The sequence below is a fragment of the Phascolarctos cinereus genome, unplaced genomic scaffold (genome assembly GCF_003287225.1).
Source record: "Phascolarctos cinereus isolate Bilbo 61053 unplaced genomic scaffold, phaCin_HiC Scaffold_9;HRSCAF=440, whole genome shotgun sequence".
NCBI lineage: Eukaryota > Metazoa > Chordata > Mammalia > Diprotodontia > Phascolarctidae > Phascolarctos > Phascolarctos cinereus.
The window spans coordinates 190,269,616-190,284,799 of NW_027556402.1; the positions used below are offsets into that span (position 1 = coordinate 190,269,616).

The following is a 15,184-nucleotide window of genomic DNA, read 5'->3' on the forward strand; positions in this document are numbered from 1 at the left end:
AGAAAAGCATAGGATTTAGAGGCATATTTGCAGCGAATACAACAGGACTCTGGGGCTATCAGGAAATCTTCCATCCTCTAGGTTAATTAACTTAAGTTAGGTTGAGCTTAGAATCTAAGAGCAAGCTGCATTAGCAAGGGATCTTAGTGATCAGCTGGTCAAACCCTGTATTTTAAAGAAGAGGAAAATGGAACCCGGAGACTTCACGAGGCTGAACTAGGTGCCTCGTGGCAGAGGATAGGCAGAGGCGGCCACCAGCTCGCCCTCTGGGCCTCTGTACAATGATGGGGCGGACAGGATGATTCCTAGGGTCTCCGCCGGCTCCAGCTCTCAGCCAACCCCGGCCTTTGAAGCAGCATGGAGGGAGGCGCCACGAGGGAATCCCGTCAGCGAATCAGAAACTTTTGCCCAGCGCTGACTCGGCCTTCTTGAGCTCTCCAGCTCCCGGTGCTCTCGGGCTCCCAGGTCTTTGTGTGGTGGAGGCAGCGAGAAGGGGGCGGGGCGTATCCTGACTGACGGCTAGATCTGGCCTCTAAGCTCGCGGCGCCCTGTTGCAGCGTTCGGAAGGCCGGCTCTGAATGGTACGTTGAGGCGGGGCGGGGTCTGCGGAACGCCTGAGTGGATTGTGCTGCCAGCCTGCTTTCAGGCCAGTCTGCGTTTGGCTGTGGCGCTGCCGGCCTCCTCTGCTGCTGCTCCAGCTGCTCCCGCGGGTTTGCGGCCAGGCGCACGCAAGCAAAGCTCAGGCTCTCGAGCCAAACCTCGCGGGTGGCAGCAGAGCTGGGCTTCCCTGGGGGGCTGACTCCTCCCGCTGGGCTGGGTAAGTTTCGTCCCCGGGCAGAAAAGAAAATGGTCGTGGGGGGCACCTTGTAGGGAGGAGGTCTTGGAGGGGCAGGTCTCCTCACACTTCAGCTTCTGTTACTTCTATTCCATAGCGCCTTCTGGATTGCAAAGCTCTTGCCTCCCAATACCTCATGATGTAGGCAGTGGATTTATGTTTGCTCCCACTTTACAGATGAGGAAACTGAGGCTCAGGAAGGTGATTGTGATCTGCGGGCAACCACACGGTCGTCCTCATTCTGAGTCCAGCATTGTTGACATCAAGCCCACCCCCTTCCCTGGGATGTTTCCAGGGTCTTAGCATTAGAACTGGAAGTGACCTTAAAGATTACTTTGTATCTTTAGGACCAGTCACGGTTCCTGGCACTTAATAAATGCTTGTTGAATTGAACGCCTTCGTTTTGCCGAGGTGTTGCCAGGGATGCTTAGGTCACTCTTTGGCTGTCGGGGTTTGGGAATTGCATCTGTCCCTGACCCCTTCCCACTAAGGGCATTTTCTAAGCGGGCGAGTCCTGAGAATGCTTCTGGTTTGTGTCTATGCCTGAGGTATGCCTGGCTTCCCGTAGGGGATGGGGACATCCTCGGGGGGAAGGGAGAGCAGGAATCACTCCCAGGTGTGTGTATCCCTTCTTTAAAACAGCCTCAGCACTGTCGGACGCTGCTCTAAGCTATACTCTGTTATCGGTCTCCCTTGTGCTCAGGGGGACACTCCATCCTTCTATTTCTGTCCCGCTCGAAGGGCTGTGAGTTAGTCTTAAAAGAACAGGCTGTTGCAGAGCCGGCTGAAAGACTTTCGACCATGGCTCCTCTCTCAGCCCTTTGATCCACGACTCGTTAAACTATCTGAGGGAGTGGCAGGAGGAGGAGAGGCTACTTTGCTACTCGCCCTGTAAGTAATGGTGGCCCTAGTAAAGGAAGAGTGGAAAACAGAAAGCTAGAAAACTGGTAGCTGTGGTTAGTTGCATTCTGGAGACTGGAAATCATAGGATTGGGACCCTGGGATACTCAAAAGAGCACTTCTGGGTTGATTTCATCATCCCTCTGCCTCTCCCTAGACTTCTTTCTCAACTCAATTCCAGCGCCTACCCTTCGTTAATTTTTTTCTTTTAATCCCGTACGTAGCTTGGTTGTATATTTTTGTTTGCATGTTGTGTGCCCCATTAGATTGTAAGCTCCATGAAGGCAGGATCTGTCTTTTGCCTCATTTTGCATCCCCAGCACTCAGCACAGTGTCTGGCATGTAGTGGGTGCTTGAAAAAAATGTTTATTGAATTGAATTGATGCTGAATTTTCCAGAATGGAGAATAATAGAGACACTCTCAGTTTTACTAACTGTAAAATAAGGGCGTTATATCCAGTGGTCTAGAACATAACTTAGCTCCGAATTCTGTAAACAGTAGCGGAGATTATATTGTATTTTCTCTCCAATCGCCTTTCTTTTAAGGTATCCCCTTTGCCAGCATTTTAAATTCAACCTAGTGAATGTAGTGTTACCAGGGCTTTCTCCCTCCTCTGTCTCCTTTTCAGGTTTTTCTGGGTGGTTTTTTTTTGTTTTTCTGGGGTTTTTTTGAGCAGATGCTGAACTATTTCCTGCCTAAACTAATGTATTGGGCCTCAGAACAGAAAACATGCTGAAGTATTGCTTGATTCTATTCCTGCTTTGTCAGTGATGGTTTAGGGTTTCATTGGGTTGACTTTTTCCATGATAAAGCTGCTTTGATGGGGGAAGGGGAGTAAGAGGCCATCATTATGCAGCGGAAAGCCTTGCTTTTGGACTCAAAGCACTGCTTTCATATCCCATCTCTGCCACTGGTGACCTATGTTACCTTGGACAAATATCACTTTACCTCTCTGGCCCTCAGTTTCCTAGATGATCCCTACAGTCCCTGCTAGCTCTAAATTTATGTTTCCATGATCAGAAAATCCCTATTTATCAATACATGCTCTCTTTTGGTTATACTATACCTGTGATTCATAGGATCATCGACTTTACAGAGGGAAAAACCAAGGCCCTAAGAGGTTGAGTGCCTTGCTTAAGGCCACAGAATTAGTAAATAGCAGTCAGATTTAAAAGCAGGTCCTTGGACTGCAAATCACTGTTTTGTTTTGTTTTTCCCCTTTCTTCCATACCACCTCTCCCTTATTAAATGTACTTTTACCAAATTAGGGTAGACTGTTTCCTCCTCTGTAAAATGACTAGGTGATCTTGAAAGCTCTTTCCTGTTGAATTCCAAGGGTCTAATTTCTGATTCCTATGAGTTGCATTTGGTTTAACTGTCCTGTCCTGTCCCCTGCCTAAGCTCTTAATACTTGAGGGCAAAAACAAGCAACTCAGATTGACCAAGGACATTGTAACCTTTTCTTATAGAGAAGCAAGTCAGAGATCAGAGCACAAGTCCAGTATCCTGTTCATTGGAAGGACCCTCTGAATTTACAAAATAGGCTGCCACAGGGGTTCCCCAAAATGAAACCTTTTGTCCCTTGACCACTACGCTGTGCGTTGCTCCCTATGTTGTAACACAGAGAAATTGATAACAGCATAAAACCAATTATTATCTCATATACCAGGGTATTATCTCCCTGGGGAAGGAGGGATGTACGGCCTAGACATAATCTTTGAGAATGTATCAATTTCCATAGTTAGTATCCTGGGGAATGTTATTTTTGATGATCAGATGAGATGAAAGTATGCCTATTGGTTTCCTGGGAAAGATTTTCACCCCTTTGCCTCTCTGACTATTACCTGCCTGGTTATAGACAGTATTTCTGTCTTCTAGGGACTAGCCTAGCAAAGCTGCAGACTTATCACTAGCTGGACCTCAGGTTAAGTATGTCTTCGGCCAGGATTTCTGTGGCATCTCAGGTCTGTCTGGCAAGACAGGGAGGGGGAGAGAAGGGTGGAGAGGATACCAGCACATGCCAAATCACAGATACCCCAAGTGCTCAGCTACCCCCTCCTGCCAGATTACGTTCAGGAATTCATTAAGTGCCCACACCCCAGAACCTGTAGTAAGCTTCCCTCATTTATTGTTTTTCTTGTTCATCTTCCCCATTTAAGAGGAGCTAGACACAAGGAAATTAACCACAAACAGGAACTTAAATAAAAATCAAGCTGACAGGGAAAAGGAGTGTCCATTCTCCCCTATTAGATCATAAACCCCTTGAGGGCAAGGACTGTCTCTTGCCTCTTTATGTATCCCCAGTACTTAACACAGTACCTGACACGTAGCTGGGGCTTAATGAATGTTTATTCATTGAACCCAATTTTCTCCTTCTACATCCACATTCCTGAATCAGATGATGATGATAAAAACAATATTTACATAGAACTTTAAAGTTTGCAAAGGGTTTGTTTGGTTTTGCTTTTTTTTTCCCACAGGATACTCACACAGTGGATAGAACACTGATCTTGGAGTACAAAGATTCATCTTCCTGACTTTGAATATGGTATCAGACACTTACTAGCTGTGTGAGCCTGGGCAAGTCACTTAACCCTGTTTGCCTCCGTTTCCTCATCTGTAAAAATGAGCTGGAGAAGGAAATGGTAAACCACTCCAATATCTTGGCCAAGAAAACCCCAAATAGGGGCATGAAGAATTGGATACCACTGAAACAACTCAACAGCAAATATTTCTTGATCCTCACAATAACCCTGAAATGTAGGTGTCATTATCTCCATTCTACAGATGAGGAAGCTCAATTTGAGAAAGTTTAAATGACTTGCCCAAGATCATACACCTAGTAAGTGTTCGTTGTGGGATTTGAACTCATGACTTCTTGACTCTGAATCTAGCTCACTATATACTGTGCCACCTAGCTGCCTTCATGTTGGGAATGTGTTCCCTGCCTGTTCTTAGATGAAAATTCTAGAATTAGAAGGAATGTTAGAAACCATGTAGTCCAACCCTCTCTTTTCAAAGAGGAGGAAACTTTGGCCCAAGGAAAGCGATTTGCCAAGGGGTAGATGGTCAGTGTCAGAGGCAGGATTTGAACCTAGGACCTCTGACTCCAGTTCACTTTCCTTGTTTCTTTCAAGGTTTAACTTGGGTGCTATGACCTCTACTTTCCCAGTTCCCTCAGTTGAAAGTCTTCTCATTCTTCCCAGATTTTCCTGGAGGAATTGGGCTGGATTTCTTCTTTGGCCCATCACACCATACCCTATAATACACTTAAGTATACACGTAGTACTTTTCTCTATTTCCTCTACATTGCAATGACTTAACAATTTAATATTTAAAAAAATCAAAAACTGAAGTCTGTGCCACAGTAGTTAAGTCAGTGCACTAAGTCTGATATGGAATAAAAACATAACTAATACACAGAATGGGAAGGCCCTGCTAACGTATTCTAGTTCAGGCTTAACACAGGTATACTTTTTTTTTTCCGAGTTTGTTGTTTTGGCAAGTTACTTAGCTTCTGTTTGCCTCATTTTCCTCATCTGTAAAATGAAGATAATAATAGCACCCACCTCCCAGGGTTGTTGTGAGAATCAAATAAGATGATATTCATAAAGTTCTTAGCATGCTGCCTGACACAGAATAAATGCTGTATAAATGATGGTGATGATGATGATTTGGTTTGTACCATCACTGTTCTTTCCCATCTCTAATTCATCTTTCACACCTTCGATAAGTTGTATCCCCTCTCTAGGACTCAGTTTCCTCATCAGTAAAATAAGGGGATTAGACCAAATCAAACCAAAATTCTCAACCACACAAAGATGGTGTAGATTTGCCAGTTTAGATGAAGTGTGTTAAAGGAAATAAACCAGAAATAAGGTTGGAAAAATAGACTGGAGCCAGATTACAAGGAGGTCTAAGGAGTTCACATTTTAGGCATTAGTCATTAAAGGACCATGCATGGTATTTGAGTAAGGGAGTATATTAGTCAGGTTTGGAGATTTGAGGACACAGCCATTTTTCTGTTTTTAAAATCCTGAGTGTGTCTACGTGAACATGCTCACTAACACAAGCTTATGTGCACTCCTGTCTTGTGATCCTGAGTCCCCCTTTTGACCTTTGAATCAGACATGGGCATGGATGATTCTTGAATTTCCCCACAGATGTTAGGACTGTGGGGTTTTATTCTGAGGAATACAAAGGGTGAGCAAGCCCAAGTCATCTTTGGATGTGGACAGGTCAGATAAACATAAATATGGGAATTGTTAGCATTCCGTCGAAGTCAAAGATTACAGTCATGGGTGTTCATTAGTCACTCTCTAGCTGTTACTGTGTGCAATTCCCTTTACTTTCCTTGAGTGAAGGGCTGATAGAAACAGCCTGCAGTAGGGAGTAGGGTATTTTAAAGCCAAGAGGGACTAGAGTGGTCATCTAACCTTTTGTTGTAATGGACCTCTCTTTAGGGCAGTCTGATGAAGCCTGTGAATTACTTCTCAGAATCATGGTTTTAAATGCGTAAAACAAAATGCATAGGAACCTCTTATGTGCAATGCACTGTGCTATGTACCAAGGGAGATACAAAGATAAATAAACTGTAGTCCCAGCCTTCATGGGGCATATGTTCAAGGAGTACTGGCTTCCCAGGGCATTTAAAAACCTCAATTTTCTTCTTTATTTGTGAAATTACCATTATGATGATCATTCCTGTCTTGTAGAAAAATAATTTTTGAGCTGTCTGTACAGTTTAAATTTGTAGTAATAGCTCACATTCCAGCCAGATTAGACTGTGGGCTGTTCCCTGTACTTAAAACACTGTCTCCTCCCTCTGTATTTTCACAACCCAACTCCTGCGCCCAAGAGATGGTTTGTTTCAGTAGAAAGAGTGTTGGATTTGGAAACAAAGGACTTGGGGTCAATTCCTGGCTCATTCCCAAGGAATTTACACACCACTGTGGTCTTGAACTTGGCTGGGACACGATGTGATGTGACTTGAACTCAGGTCTTCCTGCTTCCAAGGCTTGTCTTGGACCCTGATAATATACTAACCTTTCCAATTTATAAATGAGAGAGAGGAAGTAAATTATATTAGTTCACAGATTAAGAGTAGGGGACTAGAACCCAAGTCTTCTGATTTCATTGTGGAATTGGAGTAGGAACAGCAAAGTCCTGTTTTTCCCCCAGAGCAGTGAGGCCCTATCCTTTCCCTATATCCTGATTTGGCAACCCTGTCCCCTATATTCTTAGCCCGATATGCTGAGTAGACAGCCACTTCCCCCATATGCTGAGTAGACAACCTCACCACTCTGTAGCCCACCTTATCATCAGTGACCTTGTGGTCAAGGGACTTTCCCAAGACTTCGCAAGCCCAATGAGACTCCTCAATGCCCCATAGTAACTTATGTGATGTCAAAGTCCCCATTTATGTCTTACGTATATGGTAATGAAAGGACACTCGAGAGCGCAAGTATGGCTATTTCAAGATAGCCACCCGGAAGACCCGGTACAGCGCAGTCGGAAGTCTTTTTTTTTTTTTTGCTTGCATAGCACAAAGATTATTCCATAGCAAATTTCCATAAGTTATTCCCCTTCAGCTCTGATATAAGCAAGTCCCCATTCCCCTTCCACCCAACCAACCAGTGTCCTGAGCTGCTTGATTCTATTTGCTTTAACGACAAGAAAGCCCTGCTTGGAAGGACTGGCCTTGGTATTCTTACTGACTCTGAACCAGCTCTCCCACTGCAGAATCATACTAACCATGGTCCATTTCCTATGAACATAGCCAGTTGTCTGTGCCTGGGTGGGCAGTGACAACACACCACTGCCATGCTCACTGCTTATTTTTATCTTCTAAACAGCTGGGTGCGTGTTTTCTGAAATTCTCTGGTTAGTAAATATAGTTTCACAGTGATTTCTGCAGAAGTTGCTTCTTCATGTGGCTGACATTCTTCCAGGACTTGAATCCATTTAAAGGTTGGGGATAGCTTCATCCCTCAGTGCCTAGGTTTGGCCTCCAGGGCCCGTGTTCCAGATGATCCCTTTAAAAAATATCACTATGTACATATGAGTAATTTTCCATTGTAGTTGTTGTTTTTGGTAGTAGCAGTGGTAGTATTTTCAAATGTTAAGTGAACTTATGTGCATGGTGGTCTCACAAAAGGGGATACATTTGAATGAGGGGTGATTCCTATTCTAAGTCACAAAGACTCCTATGGAAATAGGGAATTGAGGACAGTTTTCAAGGTTATATATTGTGGTGGAAACTCCTCATGAGAGACAGTGGGTTTACTCCATTGAGGCAATGTGGTTGAATGGAAGAATGTGCTGTAGACTTAGAATCAGAAGAGCTGGGGTCCAGTCCTATCTCTAGCTCTTGCCTTCTGTGTGACCTCGTATCAGGATGTGATATAAAGAGCACCGAATTTAGAGTGAGAGGACCTCACTTTGATTCTTGGCTCTGATACTTGTTTGTTCTTCGTTGTCAAAGAGGACCGTGCCATCAGGGCGGTGATGCCATGATGTGCAAGTGAATTGGATTTGAGGGAGGGAGAGCTATGCAAAGTCACCAGCCTCATTTTCTCCTCCGGAGCCCCAGATCTGGATCCAGTGGCAAGACATAGATCAGGACGACTGGAGACCCCCCTCCACCCTGCTACTTATGTGACCCAAGACAAATCATTCGACTTCCCTGAGCCTCAGTTTCCTCCATTATAAAATGAGGCAGTTGAACTAGATGATGTTGGAGGTGCTTGAGATGTATGATCCTGAAGTGACCAAAGTGGTCTTTCTGAAGCATAGGTGTGAACAGGTAACCTCCCTCCCTCAATAAACTCTAGTGACTCCCTAATTAAATATAAAATTCCCCTTTGGCTTTTAAAGCCCTTCCCAGCCTGGCCCCTTCCTACCTTTCCAATCTTTTTACACTTTACTCCTCTTCATATATTTGACAATTAAGCAACACTAGCCTTCTTGCATGTGGCATTCCCATCTGGAGAATCCATGCCTTTTCACAGTCTGGCCTCCGTCCCTGGAACGTTCTTCCTTCTCACTTCCACTTCCTGCCTTCCTTCAAGACTCATCTCAAATCCCACCTTCTTCAAGAAGCCTTTCCTGGTCCCCTTCCCACTGTTAATGTCTTCCCTCAAAGATGACCACCCATTTACATGGTGTATATCTTGTCTATATACAGTTCTTTGTTTCTATTAGAATGTGAGATCCTAGAAGTCAGAGGAATGATTTTGCCTTTCTCTGTCCCCCCAGCATATAGCACAGTGCCTGGCACATGATAAATGCTTGATTAAGCCTGCTGACTCACTGCCTTAGTCTGAGATTCTGTGATTTCAAATTCAGCTTTCTTTCTATTTTGTAAATGAGTTACTTTGATGGTCATGGATATAATATGTGTGTATGGATTTTTTTTTAAGAAGAGGAAAAAAGCTCCAAATAGATTAAGAGAGTTGGGGTACTGTGGTTTTGTCCTACTTAGACAGTTGTTTGTCTGTTTCAGATAGCATGGAGCCAGACCCGTCTCCACCGAGTCCATCTCACCTCCAACCACAGCATGGGCGGTCCCAGCTCAATGCAGCTGCTTCTTCAGAGCCAAGAGAAGATTAAAGATCAGAGGCATGGGCCTCAATCAGGAGATGGCCCATCCTCATCACCTCCGGCTGCTCCAGCTACTAGGCGTCCCAATAGCCAGGAGAGAGTAGAGAAAAATGGTAAGAAGAGAAAACTACTGTTAAGCTGATTTTTTTTTTTGGTCTTAAGCTTGTTCCTTTACTCTGAAATTTTCTCTTCTGACTTTCCCTTATGCAGATGTACTTGTCTTTTATGGACCCCTCTCTCTGCATTGTAGGATGACAGCTAGCTAATTTGATAAATTAGCCCATGCCCGTGTTACTGGGTATAGAAATGTAAACAAGACTGTTTATTATCATAGGCTTTACAGCTGGGAGGACTTTAGAAATCATTGCCTACAATATCCTGATCTTGCATATGGGGAAACTGAGGCTCGGAGAGGGATAGTGATTTGTCTTAGATGACACAGGTGGCAAATAGCAGAGTCAGTATTTGGACCCAGGTCTCCTGGTGCCATGTTCAATGAGTGCTCTTTCAAAGCCACCAAGATAACTTACAGTCTGTACAGTAAACTTTGACCCCTTAGAAAACCTACTTTTTAATCCAGAGGAGTAACCCTTTGAGGGGTTAAGTTCAAGGACTATGGTGGGGCTGGCTTAGTATGAAAGAAGATGATTTTTAGGGTATGGAACCATCAGATCATGCTGCCCTACACGTAGGTCCTGCTCTCCTCTTGAAGAATAATTGTGATACATACAGGGTGTCCTAAAAGTCTTAGTGCAGTTTAATAGTTTGCCGTCCTTATTGTCATCCCATGCTGCTCACTTGTGCTCTCTTCACATTTCCAGTCTGCTGTCCAGTCTTGTGCATTCAGTACGACTCTCCTCCTCTCTCCACTCACGGCCACCAGCCACCCTGGTGTGGATAGACCCTCATCATCTCACCTTCTAGTTGCTTTGCCTGCCTACAATCTCTTCTCCACTCTAGTCTGTCTTCCACTCAGCTACTGACATTAAGCTAGTAAAGCTTAAAATGGCATTGAGACTTTTGGGAATGCCCTCACTATTGGTGGAAAGTTAAGAAGGGAGTGCTGTATGGCCTTATGGTCTCTAAGGCATGGTGCGATCTGTAAAAAATGGAAAGCATGCCGAATTGGGAGTCTGAGACCCAAGGTCTGAATCCCACCCAACCAGCTGGGTCAGCTGGGCGACCTTGGGCAAAACATTTCCCCTTTTACCGAAAGGTGGATTAAACAGGGATGACAGTGATGACAGACAGTTTTGTGAAACTTTGAGGCTTGAAAAATGCCTCAGACGTTATTTCATCTGAGCCTCACAGTTTTGGGAAGTAGGTACTGCAGATCTCCTTGTTCTATTTAAGGGAGAAACTGAGGCTTCAAAGTGAAGGGCTCTGCCCTTGGTCCCCCAGTTAAATCCCTAAGGTCTGAATTCTGTGATCTCTCTGTGTTATTGTGATGCTAGAATGAGATCATGTGAAAACAGCTCTCATATCCAACTCTTTTCCACTCACACAGCTTAAATTCCTCATTCTTCACCTATTGCCGGAATTCTTACAACAGCCTCTTAACCTGTCTCTCTGCCTCACCATCTCTCACTGCTCCAAGCTATCCTGTATACCAAAGTGATTTTCCCTAAATGCAGAATTGACCATGTGACTTCCATTCTTATCCAACTGGAGTGGCTTCCTATTTGCCTCTAGAACAAAATATAAAGTCCTTTGTTTAGCTTTTAAAGCTCTACACAGTCTGGCACCAGCCTGACTTTCCTATCTTGTCAAACATAACTTCCTTTCCCAAACTCTGCAGGCCAGCTATGCTGGTCTTCTCTCTGTTCTTAACTCAACATCGGTCATTTTTTTAAAGTCACATCCAACTCTTCATGACCCCATTTGGGGTTTTCTTGGCAAAGATACTGGAGTGCTTTGCCATTTCCTTCTCCAGCTCATCTTACAGATGAGAAAACTGAGGCAAACAGGCTTACCCAGCAGCACACAGCTAAACCTGAGGCTAGATTTGAACTCAAGAAGATGACTCCATCTCATACCTTCACGTCCTAACTTTTCTTCCATGCCTGTAGTCCATCTCTGGTCATCCTGACCTGTATCTTGGCAATGGAGTCAGATGGCTGCAGAGGAGAAAGTGAGGCTGGTGCCTTTGCACCGTTCTGCCTCACTTAAATCCAAATCACTTTTATGTCGTGGCATCACCTTCCTGATGTCATGGTCTTCTTTGAGAAGGAAAAACAACAACAGCAAATCTGGAATACCCTTCTCCCTTTCCTTCTGCCTCACAGGGGCCGCCTTTTCCTTGATGCAGTTCAGCCCTTGTCTTCTTCACGAAGCCTTTCTCAGCCCTCTCCACCACCACCACCAACTTCTAGTGCCCTCCCTCTTGAGCTACCTCCCACTGAACTTTTATTGGTATTTATTCATTTTATATTCACATTGCATATATTATTGTATGTACTTGTCTCCCTCATTAGATTAGAATCTAGGCTTCTTCCTGGGAGGGATTGTTTTAGGGTTTGTTACTTGTATCCCTGGCACCTGGAACGTAACAGGCACTTCGTACGTCCTTTTGATTGATGAAAAGAGCTTTGCAAGCATCACACAAAAGTAGGGTCATATTCATTCCCCCTTGTTTGGGCCCACTAGCTGTAAGAAGAAGTGCTAAGGCTGTAGCATGAGTCTCACCAAAGATGGTCTCTTTGCCTTTGGGACGAATTCAGATTTTAATTTTCATGGAAGAGGATTATCAGATTGAGCTTCAGCCACTCTTCTCACTGTTGTACCTTGTTGTTTATCATCTGGTTTTCATGAGCTGTTGTCTCAGGGTTGTGATGTGGAAAGGAACCTTTTTTATTTTGGTGGAGGGAAGCCATATCCTTTGATGCTAAGCCTCTGGTCATGGTGACCTCTTACTGAGTGAGGTCAAAATGATTCAAGCTGGCCTTGACCAATTGAGTTCAGTTGTGCCCCTTTTAAAAGTTCCTGCCCTCACACAGATACCTAATATCCCCCTTATTCCTGCAGCCTGTCATCATTGCTACAGTTACATAAGCAAATTCTCCTGTTCTTAGTATTTAGTTGTGTACTGTGATCAATATCAGAGGATCATGGGGTTTAGCATCGAAAGGAACCTTGGTGAATATCTTATTCATGTCTTTCTCCTTCCTTAGAGACGGCCTTATGGCAGAGGCCCTGAGGATTCCTGCCCTGAACAAGAGGGCACATTGGATCCCTTCCAAGGCCTATTTTTAGGCTAGTAATTCTCAGTGAATTTTTCATTTCAGTTTCGGGGAAGGGATAGAGTTCTTCAGGGGTAGGAAGGCATCACTGATAGATTAGAAATGAGCCTTGGAGAAACACAGTGTTGAACAGGGTAAGCGAGTTAGCCCAGCTGGATGAGAGTGGTCATTTGGTGGAGGGTCAAAGAAATTAGAATAAGGTAAGAGACCTTGGAGCCCATCCAGACCAATCCCCTCATTTTATAAAATGACAAAACCAAAGTCAGAAAGGTTAAGTAACTTGTTCTGTAGATTTACACAGTAATTAAATAGCAGGGTTAGAATTTGAACTCAGATCTTTTCATTTTAAATTCATTGCTCTTTTCCCTTCCCCACCCTTCTCTGTCAGATGACTAAGGTAGACTGATGGTGGATGATGACCAATATGTAAGACACAGCTGGCTTGAAATTCATGTTGGTGATTATAATGATACTACGTCATGTTTCATTTATGGTTGATAAACCATATGATTATGGTTAGGCATTATGGTCAGAAAGTGCTTTGCATACATCAACTCAGAGTTCACCAGATCACAGTTGATCTCCTTGACTGTGCTGCCCCAACTGCCAAAAAAGTGTGTCTAGTAATATTACTTTGTTGTGTGTAACACACCAGTAATTAACCTTAAACTTGATTTAAAAAAAACACTGTTGTACATGTTAGTAACACTATGTGTGTGTGTGTGTGTGTGTGTATGTGTGTGTGTGTAAAGAAAGAAGGAAGGGAGAAAGAAGGGGTAGAGGGAGGGACACAGAGAGAGGAATTGGAGAGAGAGACAGAAATGGGGGCAGGGGGAGGGACAGAGGGCAAAGAGTGTTGAGCTTGAAGATACAACATACTTAAAATCTTGGCTTCAGTACCAGCTAGAGGCAAGCCACTTCTCCTTTCTGACTATCACTTTCCTCCTCTCTTAAATAGTTTAATAATATTTAAATACTTGCAAGATAGTTGTAGGAAGACTGCTTTCTAAATCTTAAAGTGAGGGCTGTGATTACAATGCCTGCCTTCATGGAACTTGCTTTAGATGGAATGCAAACTCCCTCAGAATAGGCATTGTTTCTTTTCACTTCTCTCCTCTCCCTCCTTCCCTCTTTTTCTCTTTCTTTCTTTCTTTCTTTCTTTCTTTCTTTCTTTCTTTCTTTCTTTCTTTTCTTTCTTTCTTTCTTTCTGTCTCTTTCCCTCTCTCTCCCCCTCTCACTTTCTCCCCCTTCCTCTCTCTCTCTCTCTCTCTCTCTCTCTCTCTCTCTCTCTCTCTCTCATAATGGGCACTTAATATTTTTTAATTGACTGCTAAATTGAAATCAAGTCCCTTGTCTTTTCTGGGCCTCAGCTTCCTGCTTGACTAGAAGGAGCCTTTCTATGTCAGGCAAAGGAGTAGGAATTTTATTTGGTAATAAAAATAATTGCTAACATTTGTGCAATACCTTAAGCTTTGCAAAACCCTTCATACACACACATACACACACACACACACATATTCTCCCATTTGAGGCAACAACCATGTGCAATAGATGCTGTTATTATCCCCATTGTACAAATGAGGAAACTGAGGCTGACAGAGTTAAGTATCTTGCCCAGGGTCACACAGCTAATAAGTGTCTGAGGCAGGTTTTGAACCCAAGTCTTTCTGACTCCAGGTCCAGCACCCTAATAGGGAACCATAAAAAAGGGACTGAGTGGAGAAGTAACATGACCACTCTTTTGTATTAGAGACTCTCTTAGGATGGGTTGGAGGGGGAGAGTGGAAGCAGAAAGGCCTGTTAGGAGGCTCTTGCGGTCATCCAGAGACGTGGCATAATGAGCACCTGTACCAGGGTGGTGAGAGCAGGAAGAGCGGGGGAGGGGAAGCACAGGAAGAATGCAGTGGAGGTGGAAGCAGGGACTGGCTAGTGATTGCATGGAGGATGGGGGGCCAACCATCCAAGGCAGTTCCAAAGTTACAGACATCAGAGACTGGGTGAATCGTGGAGTCACTGAGAGAAAGAGGAGAGTGAGAAGCAAATTCAGAGGGAAAGATAAGGATGATTTGGGACAATTTTTCAGTGCCAGCAGGAAATCCTGGGGCAAATTGCTGGAGGGTCCTTGGACAATGACATCTGGAGCTTGGGAGGATATTCAGGGAAGAGTTTTTGGAGGAAAGAGCATCTCGCCTGGTTCTTGAAGGGTAATTAAGAGGAGTTCAACTGGTGGAATGGGCAGCAAAGGAAGAAGAATGGGAACAGCAATGGAACTATAGGGAACAGGGCAAGCAGAGCCTTGGAAGAAAAGTAGCAATCCCCCCAGAGTCCCCCAGTAGTCAGAAAAGGACATAGATGCAGGAGATTTTAGGATCAAAATTTTGCTCTAATCTGTTTTTTTCTGATAACAGAACTCCTAACCAATGCCCAACACCTTGGTCTCTAGAGGAACCCAGTGAAAGGAAACCATTACCAAGGGAACATCTGAGACCAGCTTCCTTTCTTAGTGGCTTGTGGAAGGAAATGTTTCATTGCCCTGTGGTCAGTCGTAGATATTGAAATCCTTGCTGCGTGGGATGAAAGGGAAATTTCACTTTTTCTTGATTGACC

General features: G+C 44.1%; 1 protein-coding gene across 1 annotated transcript in view; it reads left to right on the top strand.

The window, feature by feature from the left end:
- The first annotated feature begins 618 nt into the window (after nucleotides 1–618).
- WFS1 (wolframin ER transmembrane glycoprotein) overlaps nucleotides 619–15,184 on the top strand; it is a 53,864-nt gene continuing 39,298 nt past the window's right edge. The window contains 3 exon segments of the mRNA XM_078149025.1: nucleotides 619–817; nucleotides 9,241–9,334; nucleotides 9,336–9,451. Coding sequence (XP_078005151.1) covers nucleotides 9,246–9,334; nucleotides 9,336–9,451 — 205 coding nt within the window. The 5' untranslated portion in view covers nucleotides 619–817; nucleotides 9,241–9,245.